Here is a 19,118-nt window from a genome sequence, read left to right on the forward strand (position 1 = left end):
GGCCTCAAAGCCTGTTGAATGTGGTAGAGCCTTCCTGAGCATGGGCCACTGTTGAGAACTCAGGTTCACCAGCACACCACAAGGAAGTACTAGACTAGGACTTTGTGGAGGTCAGGTCAGTCTACACAACTGCAGTTCTGTATATCTACTGGACAAGAAACATGGCCCTCTGTGTACAATACCATGCCTGGCATACCTAACAAGGAAACAAATAGTACTTTCTGCATTTCTCAGTCTTTCCTATGATACAGAAGCAGAGCTTGATATGAGTCCCAGAGCCATTGTAACACAGGTGAAATCTGGATCAAATGAATATCAAGGATTGCTTTGAAGGAAAAAGAAATTACAGTCTGAAGTTTGCTCAGGTAAGGAAGGAAGAGGGGCAATCTTGCATGCTCTGCCTTATTGATGAATGGGTGAGGATAGGGTGAGATGCTAGGAGCTCATTCTATATACTCCTATACACACAGATATACACATGAGGGTGATTATGTAGCATTTATGAAAAACAGATGGACATACTGAATCTCCTGAGACCACAGACAACTAAATGAGAGGCCTCAGACTCGATGGGATGAACCAATAGTCTGGTGGTTTGACCGAAATGAAAAGGGTAAACATCAGCTCAATGATGTAATATGTATGTATACATGTACACGTGTATTATATATGTGAGTTCTCACTGTGCTTGCTTCTCCTGATCACTGTTCCTGATCAGTACCAACTGCAGACTGTACCACCACTATGTTGGGGGAAGGGGGAGAGGGGAAGAGAATCACCTCAGCAGATGGCCCTAGTATGGTAGAATGGGAAGAACCTGTTTCCCTAGTTGGTCCAAGGTTGGAGATGGGGAGAGAAGACAAGGGAGACCAAGACTATAATGAGTGAAAAATGGAACGGAGCAAAAAATGTAGAGAAGAAGAAAGGGAAAGAGGAAAAGAAGGGGGAAAAGGAGGGAAGAGAGAAAGAAAAAGGAAGAGAGGAAGAAAGAAAAAAAGAGGAAAGAGAAAAAAGAGGAGAAAGCAAAAAAAAAAAAGAATGGAGAGAAAGGGGGGAGAGAAGAGAGGGTCATGTCTGATTTTATTGACCATATTTGAAATTAAATTTTTAAGATCCTAGATGTCTGAGTGGTTTCTATATGAGTTGTCCACCCCCAAGAGGGAGCCCCAGTCCCTCTTTCCTGGAACACATGGGGATTACATAAATTACATACCAAGCCTCTTGGGAAACAAATGAGAAAAGGAGAGAATGGGTGATTTCCCTGATGAACCCATCAGATACTTTGTTCTTAACAAGCATCTCACCAAACTTACCTCAAGGTCAATAATCAAAAGAGAGGTCTTATATCCACTACATATTCAAGTTCTAATAACACTTGTTGCAGTAGCAAAGACCTTAATGGAATCTGATGCTGAAGGGGCATTTTTGGCACTTGTGTCGCACCCTTGACTCTCCCTGGGGAATAGCTAAATAACCTGTGGTACACAAATGCAATGGAATATAACTGTGCCCTAAGAAATGAGGAATGTGGAGAATTCAGAGAAGCATGAGAAGAATTATATGAACTGATGCAATGCAAAGCAAGCAGAAGCAGAGAATACACACAATGACTACAACATTGTAAATGGAAAGAATAAGAACAACATAAACTGAATTCTGTGAAATTATGATGACTACTCTAGCAACTATGACTACTGGAGAAGAGATGTGAGAGTGCATCTCCCTCTTTTCCTTGTAAATATTGGTGTAGAAGATTACATCTGGTGTTGGACATGACTAGGGCTGGGAGTAATTTGGCTGAACTGCTTTATTTTCCTCTATACTTCTATAAGAGATGGCTCTATCGGGGAGAGGGGAGTGGAGAGATATTGGGAAATTAAGGTGATATTTTTAAAAAGGGGAGGGAAGAGGAGGAGGAAGGGAAGGGAAGGGAAGGGAAAGGAAGGGAAAGGGAAGGGAAGGGAAAGGGAAGAAGGGAAAGGGAGGGAAAGGGAAGGAAAGGGAGGGAAAAGGTTCTCAAAGTCCACTGTCCAAAGTTATGTCCTTCCTTTTTTTCCTTCTTTCTTTTCTCCTTCCTTCTCTCTCTCTCTCTCTCTCTCTCTCTCTCTCTCTCTCTCTCTCTCTCTCTCTCTCTCTCTCTCTCTCTCTCTCTCCTCTCTCTCTCTCTCCCTCCCTCCCTCCCTTCCTCTGTCTCTCTCTCTCTTTCTTCCTTCCCTCCTATCTATTGTATGTGTGTATATGTATGTAAATGCACATGCATAAGCCCAGGCACAAGCACACCTTTAAATCAGTTTCCAGGACTCTACTGAAATTTAAGTTTGTAAAGTCTCAGGAAGGAACTCTATCATCATAATTACTTACAATTTAAAAGCAACAGCCATGTCCCAAATGAAAGGGGCTACATCAGGAAAAGCAATAAGACATTTACAAGAGTGGAAGGAGTAACATTCTGGACGTTTTGCTAATGCACTCTTAGTTTAGCTAAAAGGCTTAATCAGAGAATTACTTAAAGCAGCAAAAGACACAGTCTGGCAGAGCACCAGAGGAAAACTCAATTCAACAACAAGGGTATGCTAAAAGATTAGTCATGTTGAAGTCCATTAGAAGGAAGAAAATGGTAAAAGACGTGGGAGAATCCAGACCTTTGAGTCATATAATCAGAAAGCCTGCGTCACGCACTGTCCATTTCAATGTTCCCCTTTGGAGTGTTTATGTTCTCCCTCTCTCCTGGGGTGACTAATAACTTGGAAGAATTATCTCTGAAATATGGCTTTTGATGGAAAAGAAACACCAAGGGAAAGAAGGATGGACATGAAGCCAGGGGAGACCTGGGTCTGAATCCCAGACCTCACCCTCATCTACTACCATGTGTGTGGCCACAAGAAAGTCATGGCAAATTAGCACTGGTTAAGGGCTATATGAATGTGGGCTACTACTGTCAGTTATTACAGGCTCACAGGACCAGAACTGGAAGGGCCCCCAGAGATGATCTAGTCCAGGGGTGAGAAACCTGTGACCCTGAGGCCTTCTAGGTCCTCAAGTGCGGCCCTCTGAACAAATTCAAACTCCATGGAACAAATCTCCTTAATAAAAGGATTTGTTCTGTAAAATGTGGACTCAGTCAAAAGGCTACACCCAAGGACCTGGACAGCTACATGTGGTCTCAAGACCATGGATTCCCCACCTCTGAACTAGTCCAACTCTCACTTTGCAGAGAAGGTAATAGAGAGGTCAGATGATTTACTTAAGGTCATACAGGTATCATTTAATCTCTTTGATTCTCAATTTACTCATCTATAAAATAGGGATGATAACACCTGTAGTAATTGTCTCATAGAGCAACTAGGTGATTCATTGGATAGAGCGCCAGGCCTGGAGTCAGAAAAACCTGAGTTCAAATGTGGCCTCAGACACTTACTAGTTGTGTGACCCTGGGCAAGTCACTTAACCCTGCTTGCTTTAGTTTCCTCATCCATAAAATGAGCTAATGAAGCAAATGGCAAATCACGACAGTATTTTTGCCCAGAAAACCCCAAATGGGCTCACAAAGACTCGGACACAACTGAAAAGTACTGAAAAACAACAAAGTGATTGTCTCTTGGTATTACCATGAGTATTAAACCCAAAAAGGCACATAAAAAGTGTTCTGCAAACCTTCAGGATCTTAAAAAATATCAGCTATTAATAAAACATGAAACTGAATTTTCTGAGCAAATCTCTTTTCTTCTCAAACAAAAACACACACACACACTCTTGTAAAGGAGATACTTTGCAAACCTTTAAAACACTATGAAAATTTATGATTATTAGCATTATTATTATTGAAAAACCACCCATGATTCATAATAGAAATACACCTTCCACACTTACTTGATCCAGATATGTGCAAGCCTTTGCACTCCTGAATGTTGGCCTCAGTATCAAAATAGATTTTTATTCTACCACTGTGAGCTTTATTGTTAAAGGTAATCTGTAGAGACAAAAATATGAAAAGAATGACTTGAAGAATTAATACTGGAAAAAGCTTGGTGTGGGGAAATGGAGTTTTGCCAGGGGTCTAGCAAAGATGGCAGCTTTACAAGACCGTTTGACCTGTGTGTAGTCCCCTTGGGGCTCAGGAGGGACTACAGTGTATTTCCTCACAGCCTGGGACTGGAGAAAGGCTACCAAGATCCCCAAGGTGGGTTCTGCAACCCAAAAATCAGCAGCCTAAAATCACCCTTTTTCCACCTCCAGAACTTTAGGCCATGGGATTTCATAGCTGGAAGTAAAACTCAGAGATTATCCTGTCTAACCCCCTTAGTTCCTCTCAAGAAGGTATTATTTCAAGTACTATATTTGTATCCTTGGGATAGCTAGGTGGCACAGTGGATATAATACCAGGTTTGGAGTCAGAAAAACCTGAGTTAAAATGAAGCCTCAAACACTTACTAGCTGTGTGACCCTGGGCAAATCATTTAATCATGTTGGCCTCAGTTTCCTCATTTGGAAAATGAGCTGGAGAAGAAATGGCAAACCACTCCAGTATCTTTGCCAAGAAAACCCCAAAAGGAATCATAATGAGTCCATCAACAAAACAAGAGAAAAAAATATGGGAAGAATGACTTGAAGAATTAATATTACCTACAGCAAGGATATTGCCACCCCCAAAAAAATTACTTGGAGATCCAGAGAACATTATTTTTTTATTACACATTCACGTGGGGTAAAAAATTTTTCTTTTGCATTTCTTTGAGTTTTTTAGATCAATAAAATAATTAAACTCCAAATAAATGCAATTTTGGCCACTCTATTCAAGCCAATTTCTCATGGCAGAAGTTCTAACCTGGTGATCCAAGAATTTATTTTTAAAATATTTTGATAACTGTATTTCAATAGAATTAGTTTCTTTTTTTTTTAAATTTATTTTCAGTGTTCTACAATCATTGCCACATAACTTGGATTTTTTTCTCCTCCCTTCCTTCCCTTCCTCCCTACCTCCCCCCTCCCTCCCCAAGACGGCATACAATTTTATGTGGGTTCTACACATACATTCCTATTAAATATATTTTCGCCATAGTCATGTTGCATAGAAGAATTAAAATGAATGGGGGAAATCATATAACAAACCAAAACATAATTCAAAAGAAAATGATTTGCTACATTCTGCAATTGAATTCCACAGTTCTTTCTCTGGATGTGGAAGGCATTTTGCCTTAAAAGACCATTGGGGATTTTTTTAAGTCCTTGCATTGCAGTGAAGTTCTAAGTCTACCAAAAAAAATCCTCGCACACTGTGGTTGTTGCTGTGTACAAAGTTCTCCTGGTTCTGCTCCTTTCACTCAGCATCAGTTCATATAAGTCTTTCCAGGCCTCTCTGAAGTCTTCCTGTTCATCATTTCTTATGGTACAATAGTATTCCATTACAGAATTAGTTTCTCTTGTAATGCATGTTTAAATGCATTTAAAAAACATTATTCTGAGAAGAGATCTCTTAAGTTTTGCCAGACAGTTGTCAAAGAGATGCATGACACTTCAGAAGTCTACAGACACTTCTGAGTTCCAGCAGGGCTGATCAATATGACCAAAGGTCAGGGCTGCCATGCACAAGTGTTAAAGGGCTGCCGTCTTTTCTCCTTCTCCTTCAAAACCAAATGCTAACACAAGCCAGTTGTTATACTAAAGAGAACTAACAAATACTAACACTATTCATTTGTGAAATGTTTTATTTTCTCACATTGGCTCCCTGTTCCTTCACCCTTGCTCCAAAGACTGGACACAAAGCTCTGAAAACTGTATGGAACCCAAGGATGGCCAAGTCCGCTTTCATGGTACCTCCTATGATTTTAAATAATGTCCCAAAATCTCTTCCAAATTCTCCAAATTTAATACTAAATCACTTTAATTGGTAAAAAAAAAAAAAAAAAAAAAAAAAAAGCATATTGTCTTGAAAAGTGATGGAGAAGCATATTTTTAAAAAAATCAAATAAATAACATGAGAAATCATGAATGTTGACTATATGTTATCACAATTAAAAGGCAAATATCCACAGAATTGAAAGTAGACATTCCATATTCCCAGTCAAAGAAAAGCTACTTTTCCTAAATATGCATTCAGCCTGCTCCCTTTCTTAAACCTATCTCTGCTGAAAATTGCATTTCTAAGTTCATTTTGCATTTGGAGATTCCAAAGCTCCTTAAGGGTGGAACTTGTGTCCATTTTCTTCTTTTAATTTCTCCAACCTAGCATAATACTTTGCATACAATAGGAGTTTAATAAAAATTTATTGGATTGAAGATTGAATGCAGGCTGCAATAGTATAAGTAAGTCTAAACTTAGCCAATGAAGATCCAATCCTAAATGTATTGGGTAAAGCTAGTGCCCAAGGATTCGAGGGTTTTTGCAACCATAGGTGCAAACTAAACTCCATTTACAACTGAATCACCCCACCCCTCAGTATTTCATTCCATTCTACTGATCTCTAAGACACAAGTTCTTTTCCACATATTCCTAGTTCCCACTCCAGGTAATGTTAATTATGTTAATGAGAGTTCAAGATCTTTCCCACCCGTTAATGGGACTGCCCATTAAGGAAAGTTTCATTAGGGGGCAATTTGTTTTATAGGAATGCCCACACCTTTTGTCAATTTCTAATGAGGCACTGGTCCTAAAGGATTGTGATGCTCTCTGGCTCTGAAAAGTGTACATATACTCTGAGGTGAGGTTTTCTTTCAGGACTTTCTCACTGGAAGTGTTTGGCCGGATGAGAATCTGGGTAGCTGCTTTTCTTTCTGGTAACTACGTATGTATGGTCAGACAGTTGGAAGCCCTGTCTGTTGGTCTTTCTGTCTGTAATTTCTGCTCCGTTTGTATCTTTGCCTGAGGTTCAAGGTGCTGACTTTTTCCCCTGAACTAAGTGAATCATATATGTCTTAATTAAATTAGATTGTTGTTAGATTGATTACAGTAGATTGTTGACCTCTCAAAAGTTGCTTTCCTTTTAGAAAAGTGAATCTAAGAACCTATACAGCAGGCCCTCCAGTGTATGCCGGAGTCCTTGCTATTACACTCCCCCATCCCCAAATAGCTATTTTACAACTTGTATAGATGAGTTGAGATTGAAGACAACATAAAACAATTCACCACCATCTTCTAGATATCCTTTAGCATATTTTGAATCATTAAATAAATGATATCAACCAGGTATTCAGGCTTTTTAAAAATGTAATCATCTGTCTCAAAATAAAAGAAATAAGAGTTTGATTTTAAGGTGAAAAAGTGTCTTTTTTTTATGCCCACACTGAAATGTGTCCCTGTTGGAACAAAATATACAAAAAAAATCCCTAAAAAAAGAGCCATTCTGTTTTTCTTACATATACAAATGGACATTCTGATTAGGGGAGCCACACCAAATGTACCACCTAGCATAGTCTATAATCTATTGATCCAAATTCATAATTTTATCAATACAAAGATCTCCTGGCATAGAAACTTCCACTTATGCAAATGAACAACATGTTTGTAACTTGAAGTCCTTAGACTTATCTGGGAAACTGAGATGTTAAGTGACTTGCCCATTCTCACAAAGGTAGGCCTGGAATCCAGTTCTTCCTGGCTGGCCCTCTATTTAGTACATCATACTATCTTTCCTTGAGCAGCATTATTTGTTGAAAACCTTTGGATAAATGCTGAAAAAAGCTTTTGATTCTCAAGTATTTTTATCATAATAAAATTTGGCAAACACCTACTATGTACAAGCAGCTAGGAAACAGAAGTCTCATGGAAAACTTTTCTTTTCAACATATTCATTTCCCTTCCCCCTAATACATTTTCATGTTTGTACCATTGGAAAGGTTATGTTTGCTTCTCGGCAAAGAAAATTATGTTTCATGACAAAACACTGCTTTCTATAATAATAGCTGGCATTTATATGGTACTTCAAGGTTTGCAAAGTGCTTTACAAATATTACCTCATTTAATCCTCACAACAACCCTGCAAAGTAGGTGCAAATGAGGCTGCAGAGTGGTTAAGTGACTTTTCCAGACCCACACAGCTAACCCTGGGTCAGAATTTCAACTCATATCTTCCTGACTTCCAGTCCAGAACTCAATCCATTGTGCCACCTACTGGCCTACTAGCCATCCAGTTTACTAGTTTAAGTTTCAATGTGTTTATGTATTAGAGATTAATGTGTTCTTTTTCCAGATTTAGTTTTACAAAGTGCTGAAGACTCCCAAAGATCCAAGCTATTGGGACGAAAACTCATTATCTGACAAAAACTGCTGGATAAACTAGAAAACAATATGGCAGAAGCTAGACACATCTCATGCTATACACCAAGATAAGGTCAAAATGGGTACATGACTTAGACATAAAGGGTAACACTATAAACAAATTAGAAAAACATAAAATAATCTACCTATCAGATTTATGGATAAGGGAATAATTTAGATCTAAATAAGATATAGAAAGCATTACAAAATGTAAAATGGATAATTTTGATTATATAAAATTTTAAAGTTTTTGCACAAACAAAGCCAATGTACCCAAAATTGAAGGAAAACACAAAACAGAACAAAACTTTACAGCCAAGTATCTCTGATAAAGGCCTCATTTCTCAAATATATAAAGAATTGAGTCAAATTTATAAGAATGTAAGTCATTTCCCAATTAATAAATGATCAAAGGATATGAACAGGCAATTTTCAGACAAAGAAATCAAAGATATCTACAGGCATATGAAAAAATGTTCTAAATGAGTATTGATTAGGGAAATGCAAATTAAAACAACTCTGGCTTACGTGACATACCTTAGACTGGATAATATGACAAAAAAGGAAAATTGTAAATATCGGAAGGGATGTGGGAAAAGTGGGAATGCACTGTTGGTAGAGTTATGAACTGATCTAACTATTCAGGAGAGCAATTTGGAACTGTGCCTAAAGAAGTATAAAATTGTGAATACTCTTTGATTCAGTAATACCACTACTAGGTCTGTATCCCAAAGAGATTGAAGAAAAGGGGAAAGAACCTATTTGTGCAAAAATATTTGCAGCAGCTCTTTTTGTGGTAGCTAAGAGTTGGACATTGAAGGGATACCCATCCATTGAGGAATGACTGGACAAGTTGTGGTATATGATTATAATGGAATATTATTGTGTTGTAAGAAATGTCAAGAAGGATGATTTCAGAAAAACTGGAAAGACTTAAATGAACTGATACAAAGTGAAGTAAGCAGAATCAGAATAACATTGGGCATAGTAATAGCAATACTGTACAATGAACAACGGTGGATGACTTAGCTACTCTCAGCAATACAATGATGCAAGACTATCCCAAAGGACTCATAATGAAAAATACTGTCTATCATCAAAGAAAGGACTGAAATAATCTAAATACAGATCAGAACAGACCAGAATAAAGACTTTTTTTCTTGAGTCTTCTTGCACAAAATGACTAATATGGAAATGTTTTTACATGATTGCTTACCAGCTCAGGGGGGAAGGTAGGATAGAATTTGGAATTCAAAACTTAAAAAAAAAAATGTTAAAAATTGCTTTTACATGTAATTAGGGGAAAAAATGAAATAGTATATTTTTTAAAAGAACTGAATACTACTCTCATTAAAAACTAGCCTAGAAATATTCAAGGTAAAACATAAAACACACTTACAGTGTTATGAAAGACATAACAGTCTGGTAGCTCTCGAGCATGGATGGTCTGTAGGTCAATTCCTCTGAGGTTAAAGGAGATTTCAACTTCTAAAAGCCTGAATGGGAAAACATTATTGATTTGAAATCAGAAGAAAAGTCACTCAAATGTTCATTCCCTTGGACCCAGTTGAGATTCCATGACTGGAACTATACCCTAAAAGAAGTCAAAGATACAAGGGGTTTCCCTTGGATTAAACCCTCAGATCAGTACTTTTGAGGGGGAAACAAAAGTGTGTGCCCATTGATTAGAAAGTGGCTGTGAGCCAATTGTGGTATGTGAATATGATGGAATATTATTTTGCCATAAGAAATGAAAACTTAGAAATTCTGCGATTTGAGGCAAGATGAAGGAATGAGTGCAGGATGAGAGAAGCTGGGCTAGGAGAACAATTTGCCTGATGGCCATGATGATGGGAATGAAAATAATACTAAAAATCAGCACAACTCAGATACATTGAGAAAAGACTACAAAATGTTTTTCTTTTCCATTGGTAGAAAGGCAGGTGACTATGGGTACTCAACACTGTATACACTATCTGGGGGTTGGTTTTTAACCAGTTTTCTTTGTTAAAAAGGAGGGCTCAGTCACTGGGGATATGGGTATGGATGAAGAAATGATGGATGAGTCTATGTATGTGTGTATATATATATATGTGTGTGTGTGTATGTATGCATATGCGTATATGTATGTATGCAAATATACACACATATATGTGTATGTTTATATGTATATATATATATATATATATATATATAACCAAGAAAACTTTTTCTTAAAGCATCAAGTGTTCAAATGTCATTGCTTGCCTGAATCCATCAACATAATCTTTTTTTTAACTTCAAAAAAATATTTTTAACGTGTTTACCGATAAAATTCTAGACGGAAAAATGAAGAATTCATCCAATGTCCTGAATTCTCACTAGCAAGGACCTGTGGGTCTAAGTGGATACAATCTGAAACAAGAGAATAAAACATGTCATTAAACAAAGAGGGAAAAAGGCTTAGCCACAACAATGCATTTTGTTGAATGCTGCTACGGTTTTTATCAAAATGAAAATATGGCCAGTGCATCTTAAAGAAAAGATGAGAAAATGTACACTTGGTCCTTTAACAACTGAGCAAATGTGACTATGATTTTATAAATTTGGTAGATTTGATCCTTTAAAATTTGTTTTTTACTTTTTTTGTATTTCGAATTAGCTTTACTGTTCTTCATATCTTTAAAGAATCTAAGAGGCAATGTGCTAATGTGATATAGGGGAAAAGCCTGAATTTAGAAATCAGAGTCCCTGAGTTCAAATCCCAGTTCTACCACCTACTACCTATGTGACATTGGGCCAGTCACTTAACTTTATTGGGGCCTCAGTTTCCTTAACTGTAAAATTAAAGGGTGACCTCAAAGATCCCTTAAAAGTTCTAAATCTATAATCCTATGACCTCAGTTTAAATCATACCTGATAATTATATCTTGTATGATCTTAGGCAAAATCACTTTACCTCTTTAGATTTCAGTTTCTTCAGCTGGCTTCTGAAACCCCTTGAATCTCTAGTTCAGTGATCCTATTTTGATTATAAAACCAGTATCCAGAGTCCTGATTTATGTTCTCTCTGATTCCATTATCCATGCCTAAGGTGACAGAATATACAACCATGCAAAAGCTTTAATAGAATACTTGACTTGGAGTCAGGAAGCCCTGAGTTCAAATCCAGTCTCGGATACTAGTTCTGTGACCTTGGGCAAGTCAATTAATCTGTTTGCCTCAGTTTCCTCAATTGGATGAGGATGTAAATATGATTATTATGAGTATAATAACTGCACCTTGTGGGGATCAGATGAGATAACATTTCTAGAGTGCTTAGCACAGTACCTTGCATACAGTAAGCAATACATAAAGGCTTATTCTCTTCCTGAGAATATAGATTGTCTTAATTTTTTCTTTGTATCCAATGCCTGACAAAAAGTAAGCATTTAATGAATATTTGTTGATTAATAATGACTCGCATTCGTATAATAATTATATAATATAATAATTATACTAAAGGTTTACAGGGTGACTCCATGAGGGAGATGGTATCAGCAGTACCATAACCTTTTATAGATGAGCAAATGGAAGCTTGGCAGATTAAATGCCTTCCTTGCCCATAGTCCTATCACTAATAAGCATGCAGGTGATGATTCCTACCCAGATCTTCCTTCAGCCTCTAATCTCCTGATCTTCTCATGCTCTGTCTCTTCATGGATACAGATTGTATTTGCTTGTACCTAAGGGCTGAGGTAAAGCCCCTACATGAGGGTCAAGAATGACTTCAAAGTGCAGGAACCCAACAGGCTCATCATTCCAATGTCCCTTTCTTCCAGGGTCAGAAGATGTTCCCAGACTGGGGAGGTAACCCCTCCATTACAGAGATGGAAGCTTTTAGAAGGCTGCCCCTTTTGAGAAGGAGATGAGGAAAGGGAAGGGACAAAAGGTCTCATACTCCTCCAAGAATTAAGGGGGAAAGAAGGACAAGGTTGTAAAGGTTAGAATGAACAGAAAGTGATATAATAGTGGAGTTAAGTGACTTGCCAAGGGTCACACAGCTAGTAAGTATCTGAGGCTGGATTTGAATTCAGGTCTTCCTCACTCCAGGGCTGGTGTTCTATCCACTGTGTCACCTACCTGCCGCCCTCCCCCCCAAATATATTTAGATAGCTTTACTTTCTAGTGAAACTATTCAGAAGACCATTTCTAGGCAGAAACCAGACAGAGATAGCATACTGTCAAAGATATTTAGTTGGGCCCTCATATAGCTACCTCATCTGCAATTTATAGTTTTAGAAAGTTGCCTGGCACACTCAGAGGCTGAGTTGATAGGATGACCAATTTAGAGGAGAAAGGGCCACGCAAGGCCATCTAGCCCAACTCCCTCACTGGACAGATGAGAGACTAAAGCCCAGATAACTGAAATGATTTATCCAAGGTCCCATGGCAACAAACCCTATTTGAATCCAAGTTCTCTGACTCCAAATCCAGCACTGTACCTCACTGCCCATGCTCACACATTACATAGAACTCAGAAGCAAGACTTGAACCCAGGTTTTTCTGACTGTAAGGCTGGCTCTCTATCTACTATGCCATACACACCTCTGCACTTCTTTTTTTACATGTAAATAATTCAAGTGAATACATGCATGTATATGTATAGACAGGGCAGTTAGGTGGAGCAGTGAATAGAGCACTGTGCTTGGAATCAGGAAGACTCATCTTCCTGAGTTCGAATCTGGCCACAAAAACTAGCTCTGTGACCCTGGAAAAGTCACTCTATCCTGTTTGCCTCAGCGTCTTCATCTATCTTTGTCAAGAAAGCTCCAAATGGGAGTCAGATACAACTGAAAAGATGATTTAACAGCAACATATATATAAATATACAATGTTATAGGAGATATTATAGGGTAAATAAGAATCATTTCATCTAATGACTATACTCACTTCTAGGACAGTAATGCTAATTTCAAAGTAAAACTCATGGCTATAGAATTTATGTAATAAATTTTGCAGCATTATTCATAGTAACTGATATAATTTTTAAAAATGGAATGTGGCATTGGTGTTTCAAAAGCATTATTTAATCATATGGAAATTTCCCTGTACTCAGTCTAAATGAAAATCTACAGGTCGGAAGTCTGGGGAGTAACCACGAGAAAGCCAAAGTAGGATGACTTAGAAAGAATCTTTTCACACATTATGCCTGCTTTCAGTGAAGGGCATGAGTAGTTCAAGCGGCCAAACTTTGATTTTAAAACAAGACTATGTAGCTCTTTTCTCTGCTAAAAGTTTCTCTTTTTTAAATAAAATATAGATAATAATGTCCAGCAATAGCCATATGGTAGAAACATTCCATTCTATAAAAGCAAAGAAAATAACTTAGAATTACAGGATCAGCAACCCATCACCAAATCATCTGGATACAAAACCTACTTTTCCATCAGATATTCATTTAGGCCACATTTCTAGAACTTGTTTTTCAGGGAAAAATTAATAATACTATACAGCTTTGTGAAACATTAGAAACAGGCTACCAATAAGAGGTCACTGGACAAATCTTCAGACCCAGCCTGTATTCTTATCACAGCAATACAAAAACCTCCTGTGTGGAAAGGGGCCCAAAAGTCTCTCATGGTAAGGCATGATAGGTCTGTGATATACTTAAAAAGGTGTAGAGTAGGGCCAACCTTCATCCAACAGGCAGCAATCAGACAAAACTAATCATTAGATATTGCCATGCTGGTCTCTAAGGCTGCCTGGAATGATAGCATCACCGTAAGGGGAGCACCCAGCCAAAGTTCTCTTAAGCTCCGAGGGGGCTGGGCATGCTCTTCAGGTCATGGCCATATGGACAATAACTGGCTGAGTGGGAAGCACAGGAGCACACACAGAGGAGCAGGAAATAGGTTTCATGATTGTGTTCCTATGTCAATTTACTGAGGTTGGTAACTAACCTGGATCCCTGCATCCATGGTCAAATGCTAATGTGGTGTAGTGGACAGAGAGGCAAATTTGGAGTCATGAAGACCCAAATTTGAATCCTGCCTCAGTTACTAGTTGTGTGATCCTGGTGGAGTCATTTTTACCTCTGCCTCAGTTTCCTCATCTGTAAAATAAGGATAATAATAGCATCTCTTTCATAGGGTGGTTGTGAGGACCAAATGAGAATATCTACGTGTGTTTGTGTGTATATGTATGTATGTGTGAATTTCCCTCACCAAAGTCCTTTCCAGGTGAATAACAGAAAAGATCCTTGTCAGAGAGGATGTGTTGCTCCCCTCAATGATATGCAGGGCTGCAGGGCTGTGTGTTCATCCCAACAGTTCAAAATGGCAGCTTTTCATGATTTTCGATACATTACCTATTTCAACTTCACTATCTATGTTGAGAGTATAATTGGACGGGAGCACAGTGCCTTTTTTGTAATGTTGTTTGCACACTTTCAAGCCAATTCTGTCGTCTTCATTTTCTTCATAACCAACCATGCCCAGAGATACATTCTTTAAATGATGGTACTGTTTAAAAGAAAGGAAGAAAAATAACCCAGCACTCACGTACTCTTATAAGTTAAATAAGATGGAAAAGCCCATAACTTATGGACTCATACAACAAGAAAAACATCCCCCTTCTTGCCCCTGCCAGTTACAAAAGTCCATGTGGGTCTCATATCCCTCGTATACAGGTAATGGCAATGTAAGTTAAATTAAAGGACCTCAAAATGCTTTATAGGCAACCAAAAGCCTCATGACAAATTTTTGAAAGTAGAATATGATTCTCACCCAGTAGGGAAAAGGGAAGTCTCTAGGTATAAAGGTGATATTTTCTTATGCCAGTATGCTTTTCCTCCATTCTCCCAGCTCCCCTTCGGGAATATTTCTCACACTTCTCTAGACAGTCAATTACCAATTAAATATACAACTAGGGTTGTCCTGCTATTTTAATGACAAAGTTTACATCAATGCAGAGGTCCCAGGATTGTAGAGCAGTATTTTCTTTTGAGAATTGCTTAGGGTTCTAGGTTAGGAGTTCTTAACCTGAGATCCTTCGACTTGCACTGTGGGGCATGAAGGGGAAAGGGTGGGGCAGAAGAATCACACCTTTACTCTAACTAATCTCTAACTGAAATTTAACATTTCTTTCCATTATGGAAAGAGGCAACACAACACAATAATATTAAGTGGTATCACACTGCCAAAGGCATTCATGACCCCAAAAGAGGGAGGAAGCTCTTGGAGATCAAAGGGAAAGTGAACTGTAAATTTTACCCTAGAATGGAAATTCCTTGAGGAGTCATATTGTTTCACTTTAATCTATGTATTCCTAAGGTCTAGTAGCTAGTAATTGTGTGTTCTTCCTTCATTACCGAAGAAGACCATGCCATCAGAGAAATAATGACATGACTTGCACTTGACTTTGTTTTTGAGTGAGGGAGGGCTGTGCAGGTCACCAGCCTCACTTCTCCTCCAGAGCCATCTGGATCCAGTGACCAGATATTCATCAGGATGACTGGAGATGACCCAGGATGAGGCAACTGGGGTTAAGTGACTTGCCCAAGGTCACCCAGCTAGTGAGTGTCAAGTGTCTGAGGTGACATTTGAACTCAGGTCCTCCTGACTCCTGCACTGGTGCTCTATCCACTGCACCACCTGTCTGCCCCTAATTAGTAATTAGTAATCACTTAAATGCTTCCTTAAATAAGATAAAGGATCAGAAAGAGGTAGGGAAGGGATTCAAACCCAGTTTGGTAATCAATGGGTCTAAATGGGATATAGGGTAGCTAGGTGGCTCAGAGGATAGAGAATTGAGTCAGAGCTGTCTTCAGACACTTACTATGTGAACCTTGGCAAGTCATTTAACCTCTGTTTGCCTTAATACACTGGAGAAAGAAATGGCAAACCACTCTAGTATCCTTGCCAAGAAAACCCCATGGATAGGATTGGCATGCTATGGTCCATGGGGTCATGAAGAATAGAACTCAGCTGAAGTACAAGAACAAAAGAGGACATAGACCAATAATTAAGATAGTACAAAAAAAGTCCTTTCTATTTATTTTAGTTATTTTCGCATGTTTATTTTGGCAGATGTAAAAATATTTCCTGCACATATTCCCATCTCTCTTCAACACAAAAACATGCAGAATCAGGCAGAATACTTTCAAAATTTTTACGGAAAATATGTTGCCCCAAAGTCCCCTAAAATCCAAGGTTCCAGGATTGCAAACATTCACACTTCTAAAAAGTTACTCAACAGGTCAGGGAGCACCAATGTAAAGAACACATCCATTTCCCTTTTCTTTGTCCATTCTGATGAAAGCAAATCTTTCTCACTGAGATCTCAGCAGTTTCCAAACTTAATCTTGCATCAGAGAATAAAAATGTACCTATGTCCATGTAATAGTTCTTCAATAAAATGACACCTTGCACAGAACTAAAGGAAATGACAAATTTCAAGAGTTGGTTCTATCCAATTACCACTTAGGGCTGAGAGATGATGTCCCCAGGGAGAAAAACCTTAAGCCTCTCTCCTTTATGGGTTTTAGGACAAAGTAATTGCACCTATTTCACATCTACAATTGGGGTATTATCCATTCCCTTTTAGCAAAGGATGTAGTGTAGGGATTTGATTGAGGGGAAAATGCACTAAAGTGTTCGTAGGCATTAGCAAAGGAGGCAAAGTAGAACCCAGAATGCATTTTCCTATAGAAACAATGGCATAGGTATGGGTTAGCTTCCTAAGGGCAGTTCAGGAAAACTTGATAATGTTCCTACAAATGTGCAGTACAGCACCATGGGACTTGATTACTTTGCTTGATATCTCTTAGAAAATGGATTCGGTCAACAGAAACTCAGAATCTCAAGAGTCAGAAGAGATCACTAAGGTCAGTTAGCCTGACCTGAATAGATTTCCCATTCTATGGAGTCCCTGATGAGTGGTCAGTCAGCCTTGGTTTGAAGACCCCACATCCTCCAAGTTCTACTACTTTGGGAGAGCTCTATTGGGACTTTTCCTTACCTAGAACTGAAGGCTACCTATTCCCTGTTACCTCTATCCATTAAGTCCCAACTTGGTGTGTATCAGCAACACTTTTCTGTCCCCACCCTACCCCCAGCTCCCATACCAGTAGAGAAAGAATTTCCCCTTCATTCTCATATACTTTTCTGTCCAGGATAATAGGGATTCATCCTACTTTGGGGGTAGTACCTTGACCTGGGGCCCAGAAGAGCAGGAAATTAGGGTCACAGAATTCCAGAATTGTAACTCTCAAGTTAGAAATGGGCCTTAGCTTTCATCTTCTTCAACCTTCTCTGTCTCTGTCTCTGTCTCTGTCTCTGTCTCTGTCTCTGTCTCTGTCTCTCTCTCTCTCTCTCTCTCTCTCTCTCTCTCTGTTCATCCTTCATTTTTGAAGAAGACTATGGCAGCAGGGAAGTGATGACATGACTTGCACTTGACTTTGTTTTGAGTGGAGGTTCATTTCGTGTGTACTTCAACCTATACACAAAAGGAACTTCCATAATGAAGCAATCATCTAGAATCAAGAGCTATAGGTGTAAAGTGGGAATATGGAAGAGATGGAGATGTTTCCAGAAAGAAAAAGGAGAAAGAAAGTTCCCCAGATGGTAGAAAGAAGACAGAAAGAATTCCCATGGCCCTGCTGAGGTTATTTCCAGGTAACTGCTGCCTATAAAGCACATTCTAGGACTTTCTTTTGGTGTGGACAACCCCAAGGAAAATACTTACCTGGTTAATGACATAAAATATGCTTTCATAGACATCTTCCTGTGTATATAGACTGCAACTATAATCATCTTCATCTACACCGGAATATTGCTTTAGAAACAAGTGCTTAAAGGCCACAGTGTTATCCTCTTTGAAAGAGACCACCAGCTGGTTGTTCAGACCAAAAAGAACAAGCTGAAAAATACAACATCAAGATGGAAACATGATCATTACCTAAACCACTTACCAGTTGGAATTTGATCCATAGAGTTCAACAAGCACTTGGGTTGACTAGGTACTGAGTCTACTATGACAAAATAGATCAATCCCTGTCCTCACAGGGGAGAGTTGGGGGAACAGAGAAGTAAATCAAATTAACACAGATAAGAAAACATAAAACACATACAAAATAATCTTAATGGGAGGTCACTGGGGTCAATCAGTAAAGACTTCTATGTATTATTGACCTTGATTAAAGGACTTTGCAAAGTGAAATCATTTTTTAAACGATTTTATTTGTTTTCAGTGTTCTACAATCACTTCCATATATCTTAGATTTTTCCCTGCCCTCCCCCTACTTCCTCCTTCTCTCTCCACTCCCTCCCCAAGATGGCGTGCCATCTTATATAGGTTCTACACATACATTCCCATTAAATACATTTTCACTTTAGTCGTGCTGAATAGAAGAATTAGAATGAATGAGAGAAATCATTAAAATCATTTTCAAAGATAGAAGGCATGTAACTAAAATATGCTTTAGTTACATAAAACCAAAAGTTCATGTTTACTTGAAAGGGAGAAAGACCAGTACCCTTCCTAAAAAATATAGGAATAAAGCAAGGATGTCCCTTAGTATCACTATTTGACATAGTGTTAGAGATGTCACAGACAACAAGATGAAAGAAAAAACTAAAGGTATACAAACCAAGGTTTTGCTTTGCATGGCTATGCATATTTCTTACAAGGGTTTGGTTTTTTCTTTTGCCATTTTTTGGGGGCGTGGATAGGATGTGAAAAGAGAGTATAAATATTTCTTCATGAAAAACAAAATAAAAGGTGTTCAAGAAGCAATTTAAAGCATCAACACTTGCAAAGAGTCCAAACCATCCCCATTTCTGACATGATAGTTTACTTAGAAAACTCCAAGAAATCATCAGTATTAAGATGTCCTCCTTGTCCT

At 38.4% G+C, this 19,118-nt stretch overlaps 1 protein-coding gene across 4 annotated transcripts in view; it reads right to left on the reverse strand.

Annotated features, from left to right (window-relative positions):
• The window catches only part of MCOLN2 (mucolipin TRP cation channel 2), an 82,911-nt gene that overhangs the window by 30,593 nt on the left and 33,200 nt on the right, over nt 1–19,118 (reverse strand). For all 4 annotated transcript variants that reach the window (XM_072648906.1, XM_072648904.1, XM_072648905.1 and 1 more), the window contains 5 exons: nt 17,960–18,133; nt 14,583–14,736; nt 10,561–10,648; nt 9,654–9,750; nt 3,871–3,970 (listed from right to left, as the gene is read on the reverse strand). In XM_072648906.1, coding sequence (XP_072505007.1) covers nt 3,871–3,970; nt 9,654–9,750; nt 10,561–10,648; nt 14,583–14,736; nt 17,960–18,133 — 613 coding nt within the window. The remainder of the gene's footprint in view (nt 1–3,870; nt 3,971–9,653; nt 9,751–10,560; nt 10,649–14,582; nt 14,737–17,959; nt 18,134–19,118) is intronic.

The sequence above is a fragment of the Notamacropus eugenii genome, chromosome 2 (genome assembly GCF_028372415.1).
Source record: "Notamacropus eugenii isolate mMacEug1 chromosome 2, mMacEug1.pri_v2, whole genome shotgun sequence".
NCBI classification, from domain to species: Eukaryota; Metazoa; Chordata; class Mammalia; order Diprotodontia; family Macropodidae; genus Notamacropus; species Notamacropus eugenii.